The 14394-nt window shown below is 37.6% G+C and overlaps 1 protein-coding gene across 1 annotated transcript; it reads left to right on the forward strand.

Moving 5' to 3' along the window:
- Window positions 1–417: 417 nt before the first annotated feature.
- Window positions 418–5146, forward strand: LOC140877291 (uncharacterized). The gene is made up of 10 exons (XM_073280829.1): window positions 418–632; window positions 784–1019; window positions 1251–1836; window positions 1988–2238; window positions 3082–3242; window positions 3327–3377; window positions 3618–3884; window positions 3999–4112; window positions 4197–4376; window positions 4763–5146. The coding sequence occupies exons 1-10, from the start codon at window positions 418–420 to the stop codon at window positions 5144–5146; spliced, it is 2445 nt and encodes an 814-aa protein (XP_073136930.1).
- The last annotated feature ends 9248 nt before the right edge of the window (window positions 5147–14394 follow it).

A 14394-nucleotide genomic window follows, 5' to 3' on the forward strand; every position in this document is an offset into this window, starting at 1 on the left:
AAAACTTGACAACCGTGTGCTTACGAGCGTAAATTTTGCAACAAGTTTTTGGCGCCGTTGCCGAGGAGTAATTTTTGATTTTGTTTAGTCTTGTTACCAATTAGTCTAAGTTTTAATTTAGAGCTTTTATTTTATTTTAAAGTACTAATTGATTTCTTTTGTTCTTTATTGCAGTTTATGCGAAGATCTCAAAGTGCAAATTCCTTACTTTTTGATCTGGAGATCGAGCGAACTGCATGTGCTTTGAGAAGAGCGAAGAGAGAAGAACAACAAAACATGGCTGAAGAAAATGTTAATGAAATTCCCTTTGTTCCAATCAGAGATCATTTCAGGCCGACAATCCAGACTCACTACTCTGGAATCGCTCGAGGGACGATAAATGCCAACAACTTTGAGTTGAAGCCGGCATTAATCAACATGGTTCAGCAGAACCAGTTCAATGGAAGCGCCACAGCTGATCCTCACTTACACTTGTGCACTTTCCTGGAGATGACTGATACGGTAAAAATGAATGGTGTTTCTGAGGATATTATATGTTTACACTTGTTCCCTTTTTCTCTCAGGGATAAGGCACGGAGCTGGTTGCAGTCGTTGCCGCTAGGAAGCATAACTACTTGGGAGGACATGACTGTGTAATTTTTAGCGAAGTATTTTCCACCGGCCAAATTCACTCAATTGAAGATTGAGATCAGCACCTTCATCAGCATAATTCAGAACAACTATATGAGGCATGGGAAAGGTATAAATATTTGTTGAGGCGTTGTCCTAACCATAATTTTGCAGATTGGGAAGAAATCGAGCTTTTCTACAATGGTTGAACATGCCTACAAGAATGTCAGTGGACTCTGCTGCTGGTGGTACCATATTTTCTAAGGACCCTATTCAGGCCTATGAGATGCTGGAACAAATGACCATCAATAGTTATCAATGGCCATCTGAACGCATGGGAGTCAAGAAGCGAGTGTACAGTGTTGATCCTCTCACTTTCATCACTGCACAATTATGTGTTGACTACACAAGTTGCTGCGTTAAATAAAGTGAGTGTAACAGGTCCATCAGGTGTGTCAGTTGCCATCGAAGAATCTCATCTACCTGAGGAGGCTCAGTATATAAATCCCAGAGGCTATGAAAATTATCGAGGTAACCCTCCTCCCAATACTTATCATCCTAGTTTACGTAACCATGAAAATTTTTCCTATGCCAACAACAAAAATGTGTTGAATCCCCCTCCGGGATTCAATACAAACAAGGTGAAGGAAAGGCGTCTTTGGAGGATATTGTCTCTACATATGTCAATGAATCTAACAAGAGGATGTCGAGGACTGAGAATCTAATGGACAACATGGAGACACATATGTGCAGTTTGGGGGCTATGATGAAATCCATGAAAACACAGATTGGGCAACTTGCAACTGCTTTGAAGGATCAGAATCAAGGGAAGTTTCCCAGCAATACTGAAGTGAATCCAAAAGATCAATGCAAAGCGGTGGAGTTAAGAAGTGGTAAGAAATTAGCAGCTGATGAAAGAAGAGAGGAGCAGGACAAAGTCAAGGAAGCTGAAGAACAAGTAGTTGAGGAGGAAATTGTTACAGAGAAAAATAAAGAATCAGACTCAAAACTAATGTACAAGCCACATCTTCCTTACCCACAGCGGTTCAAAAAGAAAGCACTTGATGAGCAGTTTTCCAAGTTCCTAGACATTTTCAAGAAAATACACATCAATATTCCGTTTGCATATGCTCTGGAACAAATGCCCAACTATGCCAAGTTCATCAAAGATGTGATGTCTAAGAAGAGAAGATTTCAAGACAATGAAGTGGTAAACCTGACAGAAGAGTGCAGTGCAATCTTACATAAAAAAGTTGCCACAAAAGCTTAAGGATCTAGGGAGTTTTACTATTCCTTGTTTTATTGGTGGTTATAAAGTAAATAGAGTTTTATGTGATCTTGGAGCAAGTATAAATTTGATGTCTTTTTCTGTTTACAGGACTTTGGAGCTTGGGGAAGTCAGGGCGACCACCATCACATTACAGCTGGCAGATCGAAGTATCATATACCCAAGAGGTATTGTGGAGGATGTTCTGGTGAAGGTCAACAAGTTCATATTTCCAGCAGAGTTCGTGATTTTGGACATGGATGAGGATGAAGAAACTCCCTTGATTTTTGGGAGACCTTTTTTGGCTACTTCTAGAGCGCTAATAGATGTCAACAAGGGAGAGCTCACACTTCGAGTTGGTGGTAAAGCTGTGATTTTCAATATTTTTCACACCATGAGGGGCCCAAACGAGGTAAGTACATGTAAAAGTATTGAAGTTATTGATTCTCATAATTCTTTTTCATGTACAAGAATTAATGATTCACTAGAAAGATGTTTGGTGGCTGATGAGGCAGTTGATAAGAAAGAATATTGAGAGCTACATGAACAAGAAGCATTCCTCGAGGGAGCTCCGAAAGAAAACGTGGTGAGCACTAAGGAATCTGAAGCATTGGAAAATAGTGCACTAGAGGTATCGACTGAAACTCATGATCTTAAAGAATTTCCTGCACATCTATGTTATGCATTCCTTGGTGAGAATTATACGTGTCCTGTTATTATTTCTATTCATCTGTCTGAAGTAGAAAAGGATAAGTTGTTGAGAGTCTTGCGAAATTTTAAAACTGCCTTAGGATGGTCAATTTTTGATATTAAGGGTATTAGTACAACAATCTGCATGCATAAAATTTTGATGGAAAAATCTTATACTCCTTATGTTGACCATCAGTGACGGTTGAATCCCGCTATGAAAGAAGTTGTTAAGAAAGAAGTTTTAAAATTGTTAAATGCGGGTGTGATATATGATATTTCTGATAGTAGTTGGGTGTCTCCTGTTCAAGTGGTGCCTAAGAAAGGTGGGATTACTGTGGTTAAAAATGAAAATAATGAGTTAATATCCACACGGACAGTAACTGGCTGGCGAGTTTGTATAGATTATAGGAATTTGAACAAAGCTACTCGTAAGGATCATTTTCCACTTCCTTTCATTGATCAAATGCTTGATAGACTTGCTGGTTATTGCTACTGTTTCTTAGATGGTTATTCAGACTATAATCAAATTGCTATTGCATCGGAGGATCAGGAGAAGACTACTTTTACGTGTCCCTATGGCACGCTTGCTTTCAGGAGGATGACTTTTGGCTTGTGTAATGCTCCGGCGACATTCCAGCGATGCATGATGGCCATTTTTGCAGATATGGTGGAGGATGTGATGGAAATATTTATGGATGATTTTTCAGTCTTTGGGTCATCTTTTGATCACTGTTTGAATAACCTTTCCCTTGTGTTGCAGAGATGTCAAGAAAAGAACCTAGTTCTTAATTGGGAGAAATGTCACTTTATGGTTCAAGAAGGCATTGTCCTTGGACATAAAGTGTCATCAAATTGATTAGAGGTGGATCGAGCCAAAGTGGTTTCCATTGAGAAGCTTCCACCTCTGAAGAATATCAAGGGCATCAGAAGTTTCTTAGGACATGCGGGGTTTTATCGATGATTCATCAAGGATTTTTCTAAAATCACTAAAACCCTATGTAATTTACTTGAAAAAGATTCTACATTCATATTTGATGATGATTTTTTGCAGGCCTTCGAGAATATCAAGACGGCGTTGATCACAGCACCCATCATGATTGTGCCGGATTGGAAGGAGCCTTTTGAGCTGATGTGTGATGCTAGTGATTATGCAGTGGGGGCTGTGTTGGGCCAGCGAAGAGATAAGATGTTTCGAGCCATCTATTATGAGAGTCGCACCATGGATGCTGCACAGCAAAATTACACTACTACAGAAAAGGAGATGTTGGCAGTAGTTTTTGCATTTGATAAATTTCGTCCATATTTAATTGGCACTAAAGTAGTTGTTTATACTGACCATGCAGCGATTCGCTACTTATTTGCCAAGAAGGATGTCAATCCACGCTTGATAAGGTGGATTCTACTTCTACAAGAATTTGATTTTGAGATCAAGGATAAGAAGGGTAGCGAAAATCAGGTTACTGACCACTTGTCGAGATTGGAGCTAGAAGATGTTAAGGAGGAGGAAAGCATAAAAGAATTGTTTTCGGATGAACATATCTTTCAGGTAAGTTCACATATCCCATGGTTTTCTGATATCGCTAATTTTTTGTCGTGTTATACTATGCCTCCATATTTGAACCGACATCAGAAAAATAAATTTTTCCATGACGTTAAGTTCTACTTGTGGGATGACCCATATGTTTTCAAGCGTTGTGCCGATCAAGTGATTAGGCGATGTGTGGCGGGTCAAGAAGCACAAGAAATCCTAGATCAATGTCATTCCTCACCTTATGGAGGTAACTTTGGAGCAACACGGACTGCGGCTAAGGTACTAAAATCTAGTTTTTATTGTCCTACTTTGTTCAGAGATAGTTTCACCTTGGTGAAATCATGCGATAAGTGTCAGAGAACGGGGAATATATCTAGAAAGCATGAATTATCTCTCACAAATATTTTAGAAGTGGAGTTATTTGATGCATGGGGTATTGATTTTATGGGTCCTTTTCCCCTTCTTTTGGTTATACTTATATCTTACTAGCAGTCGATTATGTGTCGAAATGAATGAAAGCAATTGCCACCTCTACTAATGATGCTCGTGTTGTAGTACAGTTTCTGCTAAAGAATATTTTTACGAGGTTCGGAACTCCACGAGCAATAATCAATGACAAAGGTACGCACTTTTGCAATAAAATTTTTAATACCTTGCTCACTAAGTATGGTGTCAGGCATAAGGCGTGCGCATACCATCCCCAAACCAATGGTCAGGCGGAGTTCTCTAACCGGGAAATCAAGCAAATTTTGGAGAAAACGGTTAAGACGAATAGAAAAGATTGGACAATCAAGCTGGATGACGCTTTATGGGCCTACCGCACTGCATTCAAAACACATATTGTGATGTCGCCCTATAGGTTGGTGTTCGGTAAGGCATGTTATTTGCCATTGGAGTTGGAACACAATGAGTTTTGGGCTGTCAAGAAGCTGAACATGGATCTTGAAGTATCCAGGGAGTTGCGGAAATTACAGTTGAATGAATTTGATGAATTTCGAAGCGAAGCATATGAGAATGCCAAGATCTACAAGGAGCAAACAAAGAAATGACATGACAAACACATTGTACCGCGGGAATTCGAATAAGGTCAGAAAGTATTGTTGTTTAACTCTCGATTGAAACTGTTTCCAGGAAAATTGAAGTCACGATGGTCTGGGCCATTTACTGTGGAGACAGTGTATCCGCATGGCTCTATTGAGTTTTGATGTATAGATGGAAGGACATTCAAGGTGAACGGGCAAAGGGTTAAACACTATTTTGGCAACGAAGTACTAAGTGCTGAGAGCACGGTGCTCAAAGACCCTGCATAAGTCTGGTGAAAGTCGGGCTGATGACTATAAACCAAGCGCTTCTTGGGAGGCAACCCATGTTTATTGCTTTAATTTATTTTATGAGCGTTAAAATTTTCTTTTATTTTGTAATTTTCTTTTTAATGGTATTTAATTTTCTTTTCAGAATTTTGGTACAGGTTCACGATCATATTGAATGGAATAAGCGCAGCTGCTTGATTACAAATGCGCAACAGCGCAAAAAGACAAGGAATTTGATATTATATTGTGCATCTGCGCCCTCACACACCGCGTCTGCGCCAATTCCTCTTCCAAAAAAAGACGCGCATCTGCGCTTTCTACACGGCCCATCTGCGCCAAATTCCAAAACCTTTGGACGAAATTCACCGCATCTGCGCCCTCCCTCACCGCATCTGCACCCCAGATTCACGCATATGCGCCAGTCTTTCTTTTAAAAGCGTGTCTGAGAACCTCCACACCATCAAATAAAAAGAGACAGGGTTCTTTTCCTTTTCCCTTCATCTCGCATATACATATCTCCTGATCTTCAAGAGCCCATCGCCATGTGCACATACTACGTCCCCTGCTCATTGTCAAACTTATTCTGGACGTGGAAATTGGGTCTCCAATTATACATTCAAATCCCCATATATTCAAGCCGATTCCAGAACTTCGGGTTTCTCCGGACCGATTCCAACTTCACCATACTTCGAGGATTTCTGCTCTTTTCCTAACGCTGGGTTATTTTTAATCTGGTAATTGGCTATAATCTCTACTTTTTGGTATTTTTGGTTCAAAGTAGAGGAAGAAGAATGGTTTAGGGGATTGTGTACAACGTATTCGATAAATTATCCAAAAGAATTGGTGCATTGTTAAATTGTGGATTGTGCTTTGTGGAGAATTTATGAACTACTGAATCGAATTGTTGTGCCATGTTTGACTGAGAATATGCCTCCTAAAAAAAAAGGCAAAGGTGCCCTCGCCTCTTCTTCGTCGGCTGCCTCTTATGACAAGAAGCATTTTTGTGACGCTACGGCGGCTGAGAATTATTCCAAGCTACTTGAGAAGAACATTCATCGGGAGCGGGGTATGAACATTCGTGAGTATAATTCTACCGCATTAGTTGAATGCACGACGATGAGGTTGGGAGGATTTTGTGAAAATCCCGAATGATGCGGTTATGTCCATCGTCCGTGAGTTCTATGCAAATATGATGGTCAATCACGATAATTATAAAGTGAAAGTGCGAGGGTGTTGGGTGCAATTTGACAGAAAAATGATCAACGCTCTTTATAACATGCTCGGTGAATCGAGTGATCAGTATCGTGAATTCAAGAGCGGAGAGTTTCTAGCTGAACTTGTGATTCGCACCTTGTGCTCGGATGAGGACACTTGGAAGGTTAATAATCAAATGTGTCCTCTCACGTTCCGATCGAGATTTCTAAACCGGGAGGCTAATAATTGGCATGAATTTGTCGCGGCTCGGATGCTTCCATCTAGTCACACATTTGATGTTACAAAAAATCGAGCAACTCTTGTCTATTGTATTGTAACTGGGAAGAGAATGGATGTGGGACGTATTATTCAAGATTCTATCGTCGATGTTATAAAGGGTGCCACCACCCTTAGCTTGGTTCATCCTTCGGTCATTACAACCCTTTGTAAATGTGCTGGCATAGTTTGGGACAACAATGAGCTGATCTTATCGCCACGAGATTTGATTGATCTTGTTGGACCCTTGAGACGGGAAAATGGCAGATAGTTACCTCATGATGATGATGAGCCTATGCCACCACCTATACAGCCTTTGCCACAACCCATCCAGCCTATGCCACAGCCTTCGCAGCCTACCACTGAGCAGCATCAGTTTTCACCTTTTGAGCAAGCTGTTTTTGATCGATTTACTGCCTTGGAATGACGTATGACGTCCTATTGGGATATGACGCGGCAGCACATGGCTTATGTGCATGATTTCCACACCGTTCTTGCTCAGCGTTTTCCTCCAGCTGGACCTCTGATCCTGCTTATCCTGCTCCATCGTCCTGGTCACATACATCAATTTCTGGAGATTATTGTTCTGGTGATAGTGGAGATGATGATGATATGGATGCCGAGTCCTGACGCTCGGTATCATAGGTACATGTCCCGTGTTCTTTTTACTGTTTTCAATCATTAGGGATAATGATTGTACCTAAGTTTGGGGGGTGTTCAATTCTGTGAATTTTGTTGAGTTGATTGTTGTTTTGCTTGCGTTGATCTGATTTGCTCTAGTGTTTTGAGAATTTAAGAGTTTTTGGAGTTTTTGAGTCGTAAATACGAAGTTGAGAAAGAATTGGAAAAATTGGCCAATGTTGATAAATTTTTCTAAAATTTATCCTTGTCTTACTAACTCTGAACTGGTTTCTTATACACTCTGTGATTTCACTTTGTGATTTTTTACTTGAGTTTGAGTTTGAAATATGCAAACATAGATATGATTGAGGCGTGTTTGGATCTTTTGGGCCTAAATTTTGTTGAAATATATCCTTAGTTGCCCTTTGAGCTTTCACAAGATACATGAGTACTTTAGGTACATGTTCTGAATTCTTGTTGAAGATCATCGTTTACTACTGATGATTGCTCCTTTTCTGCACTGATGAAAAATTCATGTGATGTGATTGTGAATTGAGATTGTCTAGAACTAGTTCGTACATCCTTCGAGGAGAAATACGGGCATAACTGTGACTTAGAAATGATTTAGGAAATTTTTTTGATCTCTTTTGTGCCTTTCAAGTTACCTATTGATGCATATTATCCCTAGTACCTTGTTTGAGCTTAATTGAAAAACGAATGGCATGCGTGCAAACGTGTGATAAACCCCCATTCGGCATCTTTTCAAGGTCCTACATTCACTACATGATGAATAGCCTAAACACTAATTACTACCTTAAAGAAAGTAAGTTTTAAGTGTGAGAATTTACATGCTCCTAATGTGATATTGAAATGTGGAATGATGAGTTGAAAAAAAAAGTTGAAAGTAAAAGGCTGAAAAGAAAAGAAAGTGTAGTGAAAAGTTGTGCAAAGTTGAAAAGAAAGAAAAGAATGAAAAGAGTAAAAAAAAAATCAGTGATGAGACGAAGCTGAGTGAAAGTGAGAAATAAGAGAAGTTGGAATTTGTTGAGTGGTTAGAACTTACTCTCTTCTTTGAACTGTTATCCTTCATTTGTAGCTATAACCCAGGCCTTACGTTACAAACCAATTAAGTCCTATTGACCGAGTCACAGTCGCCCAATATACTAGTGTATAAGGGTTGCGAGAATTTAGACTATGGATGATTGATTGACACTTTTAATGAATATGAATTTTTAGCCGAAACACGCACACACTATTCTTTGAAATAACCTGATTGTGAGTGTTTTCTTTCGTTGTTTGAATATCCTTAAAAAAATTTTTTGATCCTATGTTAACCTGAAAAAGACCTCGTGATCTATGAATGTGTGAATTGGACTTGGATAAAAGTGATTTGAAATATGAGTTGTGGAGTTTTTGAGCTTACAAGACTAACCATTACTTGAGTTGTTTTTAGTGGTTGATGGAGCATATGAGCTGATTTTAATAATTCTTAAAAGTAATTCTGAGGCCAGCTGATCCATAGTATTTCATGAGTTCGTGTTGTTATGGAGTGTGTTTGTTTTGGAGTTTGAATGGTTGATTGAGCAAGTTTTGAGTTGTTTTGTTCGGGACGAACAAGATTCAAGTTTGGGGAAATTTGATAAGTGTATTTTATGCACTTAATTTATTCATGATTTTAACTGAGTTTGGATGTGTTTGGAGCGGATTCATGCGTTTTTGTTGTTGTTTATGTTTATGTAGGAGAGTTGTAATTTGTTGGAGAAAAGAAGAAATTGTGAAGAATTTTTAATATACAAGCAGAGTTGAGAAAAATTAGAGAGATTATTGCGCAGCTGCTCTGTCCATTGCGCTTCTGAGGGAAATTCCAGAAACTTGAAGATTGAGACGCGCAGCTGCATTACAAGGACGGGAAGTCTGCGTAAAAAAACAGAGAAATTGGTTTAATTCAAGCGCATATGCGCTACGGAAGAGCCGTATATGCGCCGTTTGAGAATTGTGCGTGAAGCGCAGCTGCGGAGGATGGGAGGCGCATCTGCGCTGATGAAGAATCGTTAAAGAACAAATCACGCGCATTTGCGCGTGATAATGACCGCATCTGCGTCTGTTCGTCTGTATGGAAAAAATTGGAGTTTTGGAAAGTTTGGAGTCTGCATCGTAGGGTTAATTGTTTGGCTTCTAAGGATGATATAAAAAGGAATTGAAGACATCGAAAACTTGTTTGGGTAAAATGGAAAGATTCTATCCAGGTTGAATTGGATTTGCTAAATAAACGTAGCGTTTTTGGATCTATAGTCCTTACGCCTGAAGTTGTAAAACTTGTTGGATAATGAGTTTTTGTTCGAAAGCGAAATGAGTAAAATGAAGTATTAAGATATAAAGCTTGATAAGTGCATTTTATGCACTTAATTTACATATGATTTGACTTGACTTTTGTGATGTATCGAGTGGATTTTATGCGTACTTCTTGTTGTTTTTGTGAGATGCAAGGATCGGAGGAAAAGTACCGAGAAGAGGCGGAAAATGTAATTACGGAGCTCCAAGTTTACAAAATTACTAGAGCTGCAATAGACATCTAAATCTGATCTCCACCGTTAAAAAATATTTTAGGATGTTTTAAAGCTGTTGTCAGAATTTCAGCTTGATCCAATAGCTAGAACTCATGATATGATTTTTGCAAGAATGCTGCGCAAGCTGGGTTTGCTACACCCTGAACCGGCGCACCCGCGCCCTGTAGCTCTTATTTTTGAGAAAATTATCGGCGATCAGTACACCTGCACCCAAGTATTGCGCACCTGCACCTGAGGATAGCGCACCTGCACCTGAGGATAACGCACCTACGCCCTGGAACAAAAAATGCGGCTCACCTGCGCCCAAGGGTGGCGCTCTCGCGTCTGAAGTATCCTTTTTTTGGAAACTTTTAATATCAAACTTTAAAAGGACTCTTTGGCATATATCAGAGTATTATTGAGGGTTTGCATTAGTTTTTGAAGGCTAGAGACGGCTAGATACCAAGGAGAAGTGATAAGAATCATTCTTGGCACGAAGACAGACGAAGCAACTTTCGGAGACGGAGAAGCATCATCTACTTTTGTTTTTATTTCGTTCTTTCTCCTAATTTTTTAATGATGTTCAAGAACATGCTTTGTTTGATTTTTATTTTTGTTATGAAATAATTCCTTTATCTAGAGGGACGACGTATCTTGACTTGAAACCATGTTTGTGATATTTTGTTTGATATATTAGAATTTTTCATTAGGTTTATTTGTGTTTTCCTGAATTGATTGCGTTCAATTAACTTATCACTAGTTGAATTGTTATATTTATTTGAAATCTAGCACTCGAGAGAGACGATTTTGAATAGGACGGTAGGAAAATACATCGTTGGTTTTTATTGAGTTCGAGAGGCCTATTGATCCATTGAATCCATAGTAAAAATTATTGTGTTGTTTACCGGATTTATATCTAAACTTTGATATAAATATTGAGTTTGCTATTAGATATGAATTTCTGCTTTACACTTGAGAGAGGTAGTAGAAAATAATAGGGATTCTTGGCTAGTAAACTGGAAGAATTTGTAATTAAGAAATCATTAGAAATAAATTGTGGTGAAGATTCAAGTAAAGTCGAACCTCTAACGATCATCTCCTATTGAATTTTTTTCTTGTGAACTCGTGGTTATTTAATTTTATTTTTTGCAAAATTTTAGTTTTATTAAACTCAAACCATCTTCGTAGCTCTACATAGGATTAAGATTTTATTAGTTACAGTTATTTAATATAATATCATTTTATTCATTCTCTGTGAGATCGACTTTGACTCATTTTTTTATATTAAATCTTGACATCGTACGCTTGCAAGCGAAAAACATGCAACAAAGCTCGACTTATTGCACAAGGTTTTTCTCAAAGGCCTGAGATTGATTATGAAAAAACGTATTCTCCCGTTATGGATGCAATTAAGTTTCGAGATTTGATTAGTTTGGCAGTGTCTGAAAGTTTGAAAATGCGTCTTATGGATGTTGTTACAGCTTACTTATACGGATCACTTGATAGTAATATATACATGAAAATCCTTCAAGGATTTAAGAGGCCTGAAGCACAAAGCTCAAAACCCAAAGAATTTTATTATGTGAAATTGTAAAGATCATTATATGGGTTAAAGCAATCTGGCCGAATGTGGTATAATCGGTTAAGTGAGCACTTGATGAAAAAAGAATATGTAAATGATACAATATGCCCTTGTGTTTTCATAAAAAATAACATCTGGATGTGTAACTATTGGTGTATATGTTGATGATTTAAACATCATTGGAATGAATAAGGAAATTCAAGAAGTTATATTATACTTAAAAGAAAAATTCGAAATGAAGGACCTTACAAATCGAACAAAAAGAATGTGGAATTTTTGTTCACCAGTCAAATTATACAGAAAAAGTCCTTAAACATTTTAATATGGATAAATCAAATCCTTTAAGTACTCCAATGGTTGTTAGACCATTAAACATAAAAAATGATCCATTCCTTCCATGTGAAGATGGTGAAGTTATTCTTGGTCCAGTTGGTCCAGAGGTACCATATCTAAATGTCATTGGTGCTCTTATGTATCTTCCAAATTGTATAAGACCTGATATATCTTTTGCTGTAAATTTATTGACAAGATTTAGCTCATGTCTAACAAAAAGGCACTAGAACGGAATTAAACATATATTCTGTTATCTACGAGGAACAACATATTTGAGACTTTTGTATTCAAAAGAGACCAATCAAAGTATAACTGGTTATGCTAATGCTGGATACTTATCTGATCCACATAAAGCACGTTTCCAAACTGGATATGTATTTACTCGTAGAGGCACTGCAATTTTTTGGCGTTCACAAAAACAAACAGTTGTAACAATTTCATCAAATCACGCCGAGATTATTGCATTATATGATGCAAGTCGTGAATGTGCGTGACTTAAATCAATGACACAACATATCCAAATTTCTTGTGGATTATCAGTAGACAAGGAGCCGGTGACACTATACGAAGATAATGCTGCATGTGTTGCTCAAATGAAAGAAGGATACATCAAAAGCGACAGAACTAAACATATTCCACCAAGTTCTTTGCATTCACTAAAGAGCTTGAGAAGAATAAAGACGTTAATATTTGTTTTATTCAATCAAGTGAAAACTCATCAGATCTCTTTACTAAGGCACTTTCTATGGCAATATTCAGAAAGAATAGATACAACATTAGGATGCGCAATCTACAAAATATGTGAAGAATCACTCGTGTTAACATGAGGAGGAGTTTACGTACTGCACTATTTTTTTCCTTACTATGGTTTTTATCCCAAAGAGTTTTTTCTAGTAAGATTTTTAACGAGACATCATAAAAACACGTAATGAAGACAATCATTGTATCACGATCATTATCATCACAAGGAGGAGTGTTGAAAATAATATATTATATATATGTGATGATGTTTTAATTTTTTATTATGTAAGTGATGACATATTTATTTTTAGACAATTCTCAATTGAGGATCTATAAATAGGCCTCAACATTTGTGATGAAAAACAATTGAAAAGAGAAGAATTATAAAGTGTGGAGTTTGATATATTTTGAGTTTTTGAGGTTTTATCTTTTTTTTTTTTACTTTTTCACAACATGTATAATTTTTTTTTTATTTCGAAAGGTTGGCCTTAACATGCAACCTATGATGGGTTGGATAGGGTTAGGGTTTCCAACCCATCAAGATGGTGAACCGTCCCGTCCAACCCCGCTTAATGGCAGACCAAGATGGGTCAGTCCGAATTGATATCTCTAACTAATAATATTAAAAAGATGTATATTTTTTTTGAAAGTTCATCTACGAACTCCAAAATTAAGTGTTGACTTGGAGTAATTATAGGATGAGTTGTCCATTTGGAAGCTTTTTAGGGTGCGTATGAATAAGGATATAAGAAAAAGACTTATATCGGTACAATGGAGATGGTCGTGAAATTTAAGGTGTTACATGACTCTCATTTTCTTTAAAAATTTAAAATAACAAATCTGTCTATATATTATTGCTCCCACTTGGTTTTGAACCCAAGCATGCGTTAGAAGGAGCTTCTACCAACTACAAATTTTATTAATAAAAAATTTAGTCTAAAACAGTGTACATCAACTAAAGAACAAATGCAAACTAGTTTACATGAATTACATATAAATTAATCATGAAAGATTATGTGTTTCTAGAATCCTAATATAATCTATCCCACAAACTTACGTTTCATCCATATGTTTTCTACCAGACTACCACAAACCCACATTTTATTAAAAGAATTTATCAATTACATTTTATTTAATTATTATTGAGGTGCACATGCAAGATTATCACTTCATAGAATAACCAAATTCTCTCCATGCTCGAAGGAAACCCTAGGCGTCTACCCCTTCACCACGGCAGCTCGACGGCGCCGGACCCGGACCCTTCGGATGGTGAAAAGAAATCTTATGCCGCTGACTTTATGTCGTCTTCTCCGCGAACATTACGAAAAAGCTTCCTGGTCGGAGAAGAACAGCTAGCGCCGAAGGATATGCTTTTGTATAAGAATTCTTCGGGAATTTTTTTCTCCGATGAAGAGGTTCAGGATATGAGCAAATACCAGGGAGAGAGTTTAGTGTATGTTGGGAATAATTAGGGGTGTTCTGTGTTCATTCGATTCAAACCGCCTGAACTAAACTGGTTTTTTGGATATATAAACCAAAATTGTGGTTCTCCCAAACTCCGAACCGAAAACAGAACCGAATTACAATATTTTTACATATTCTGTTAATGAATAATTTTTTGGAAAATTTAACAATTGATTCAATCAAATATTTGTGATTTACTACTTCAAATAATGTATTTGAAAATAACTACA

Source organism: Henckelia pumila, chromosome 2 (assembly GCF_033568475.1).
Source record: "Henckelia pumila isolate YLH828 chromosome 2, ASM3356847v2, whole genome shotgun sequence".
Lineage (NCBI taxonomy): Eukaryota > Viridiplantae > Streptophyta > Magnoliopsida > Lamiales > Gesneriaceae > Henckelia > Henckelia pumila.

Coding starts and splice junctions, on each gene's coding strand:
- LOC140877291 (XM_073280829.1), top strand. CDS start 418: ATGGTTCAGCAGAACCAGTTCAATGGAAGCGCCACAGCTGATCCTCAC. Junction 3,243..3,326: donor TTGCAGATATGGTGGAGGAT/GTGATGGAAATA, acceptor CTTGTGTTGCAG/AGATGTCAAGAAAAGAACCT. Junction 4,377..4,762: donor CAACACGGACTGCGGCTAAG/GTACTAAAATCT, acceptor TTGCTCACTAAG/TATGGTGTCAGGCATAAGGC.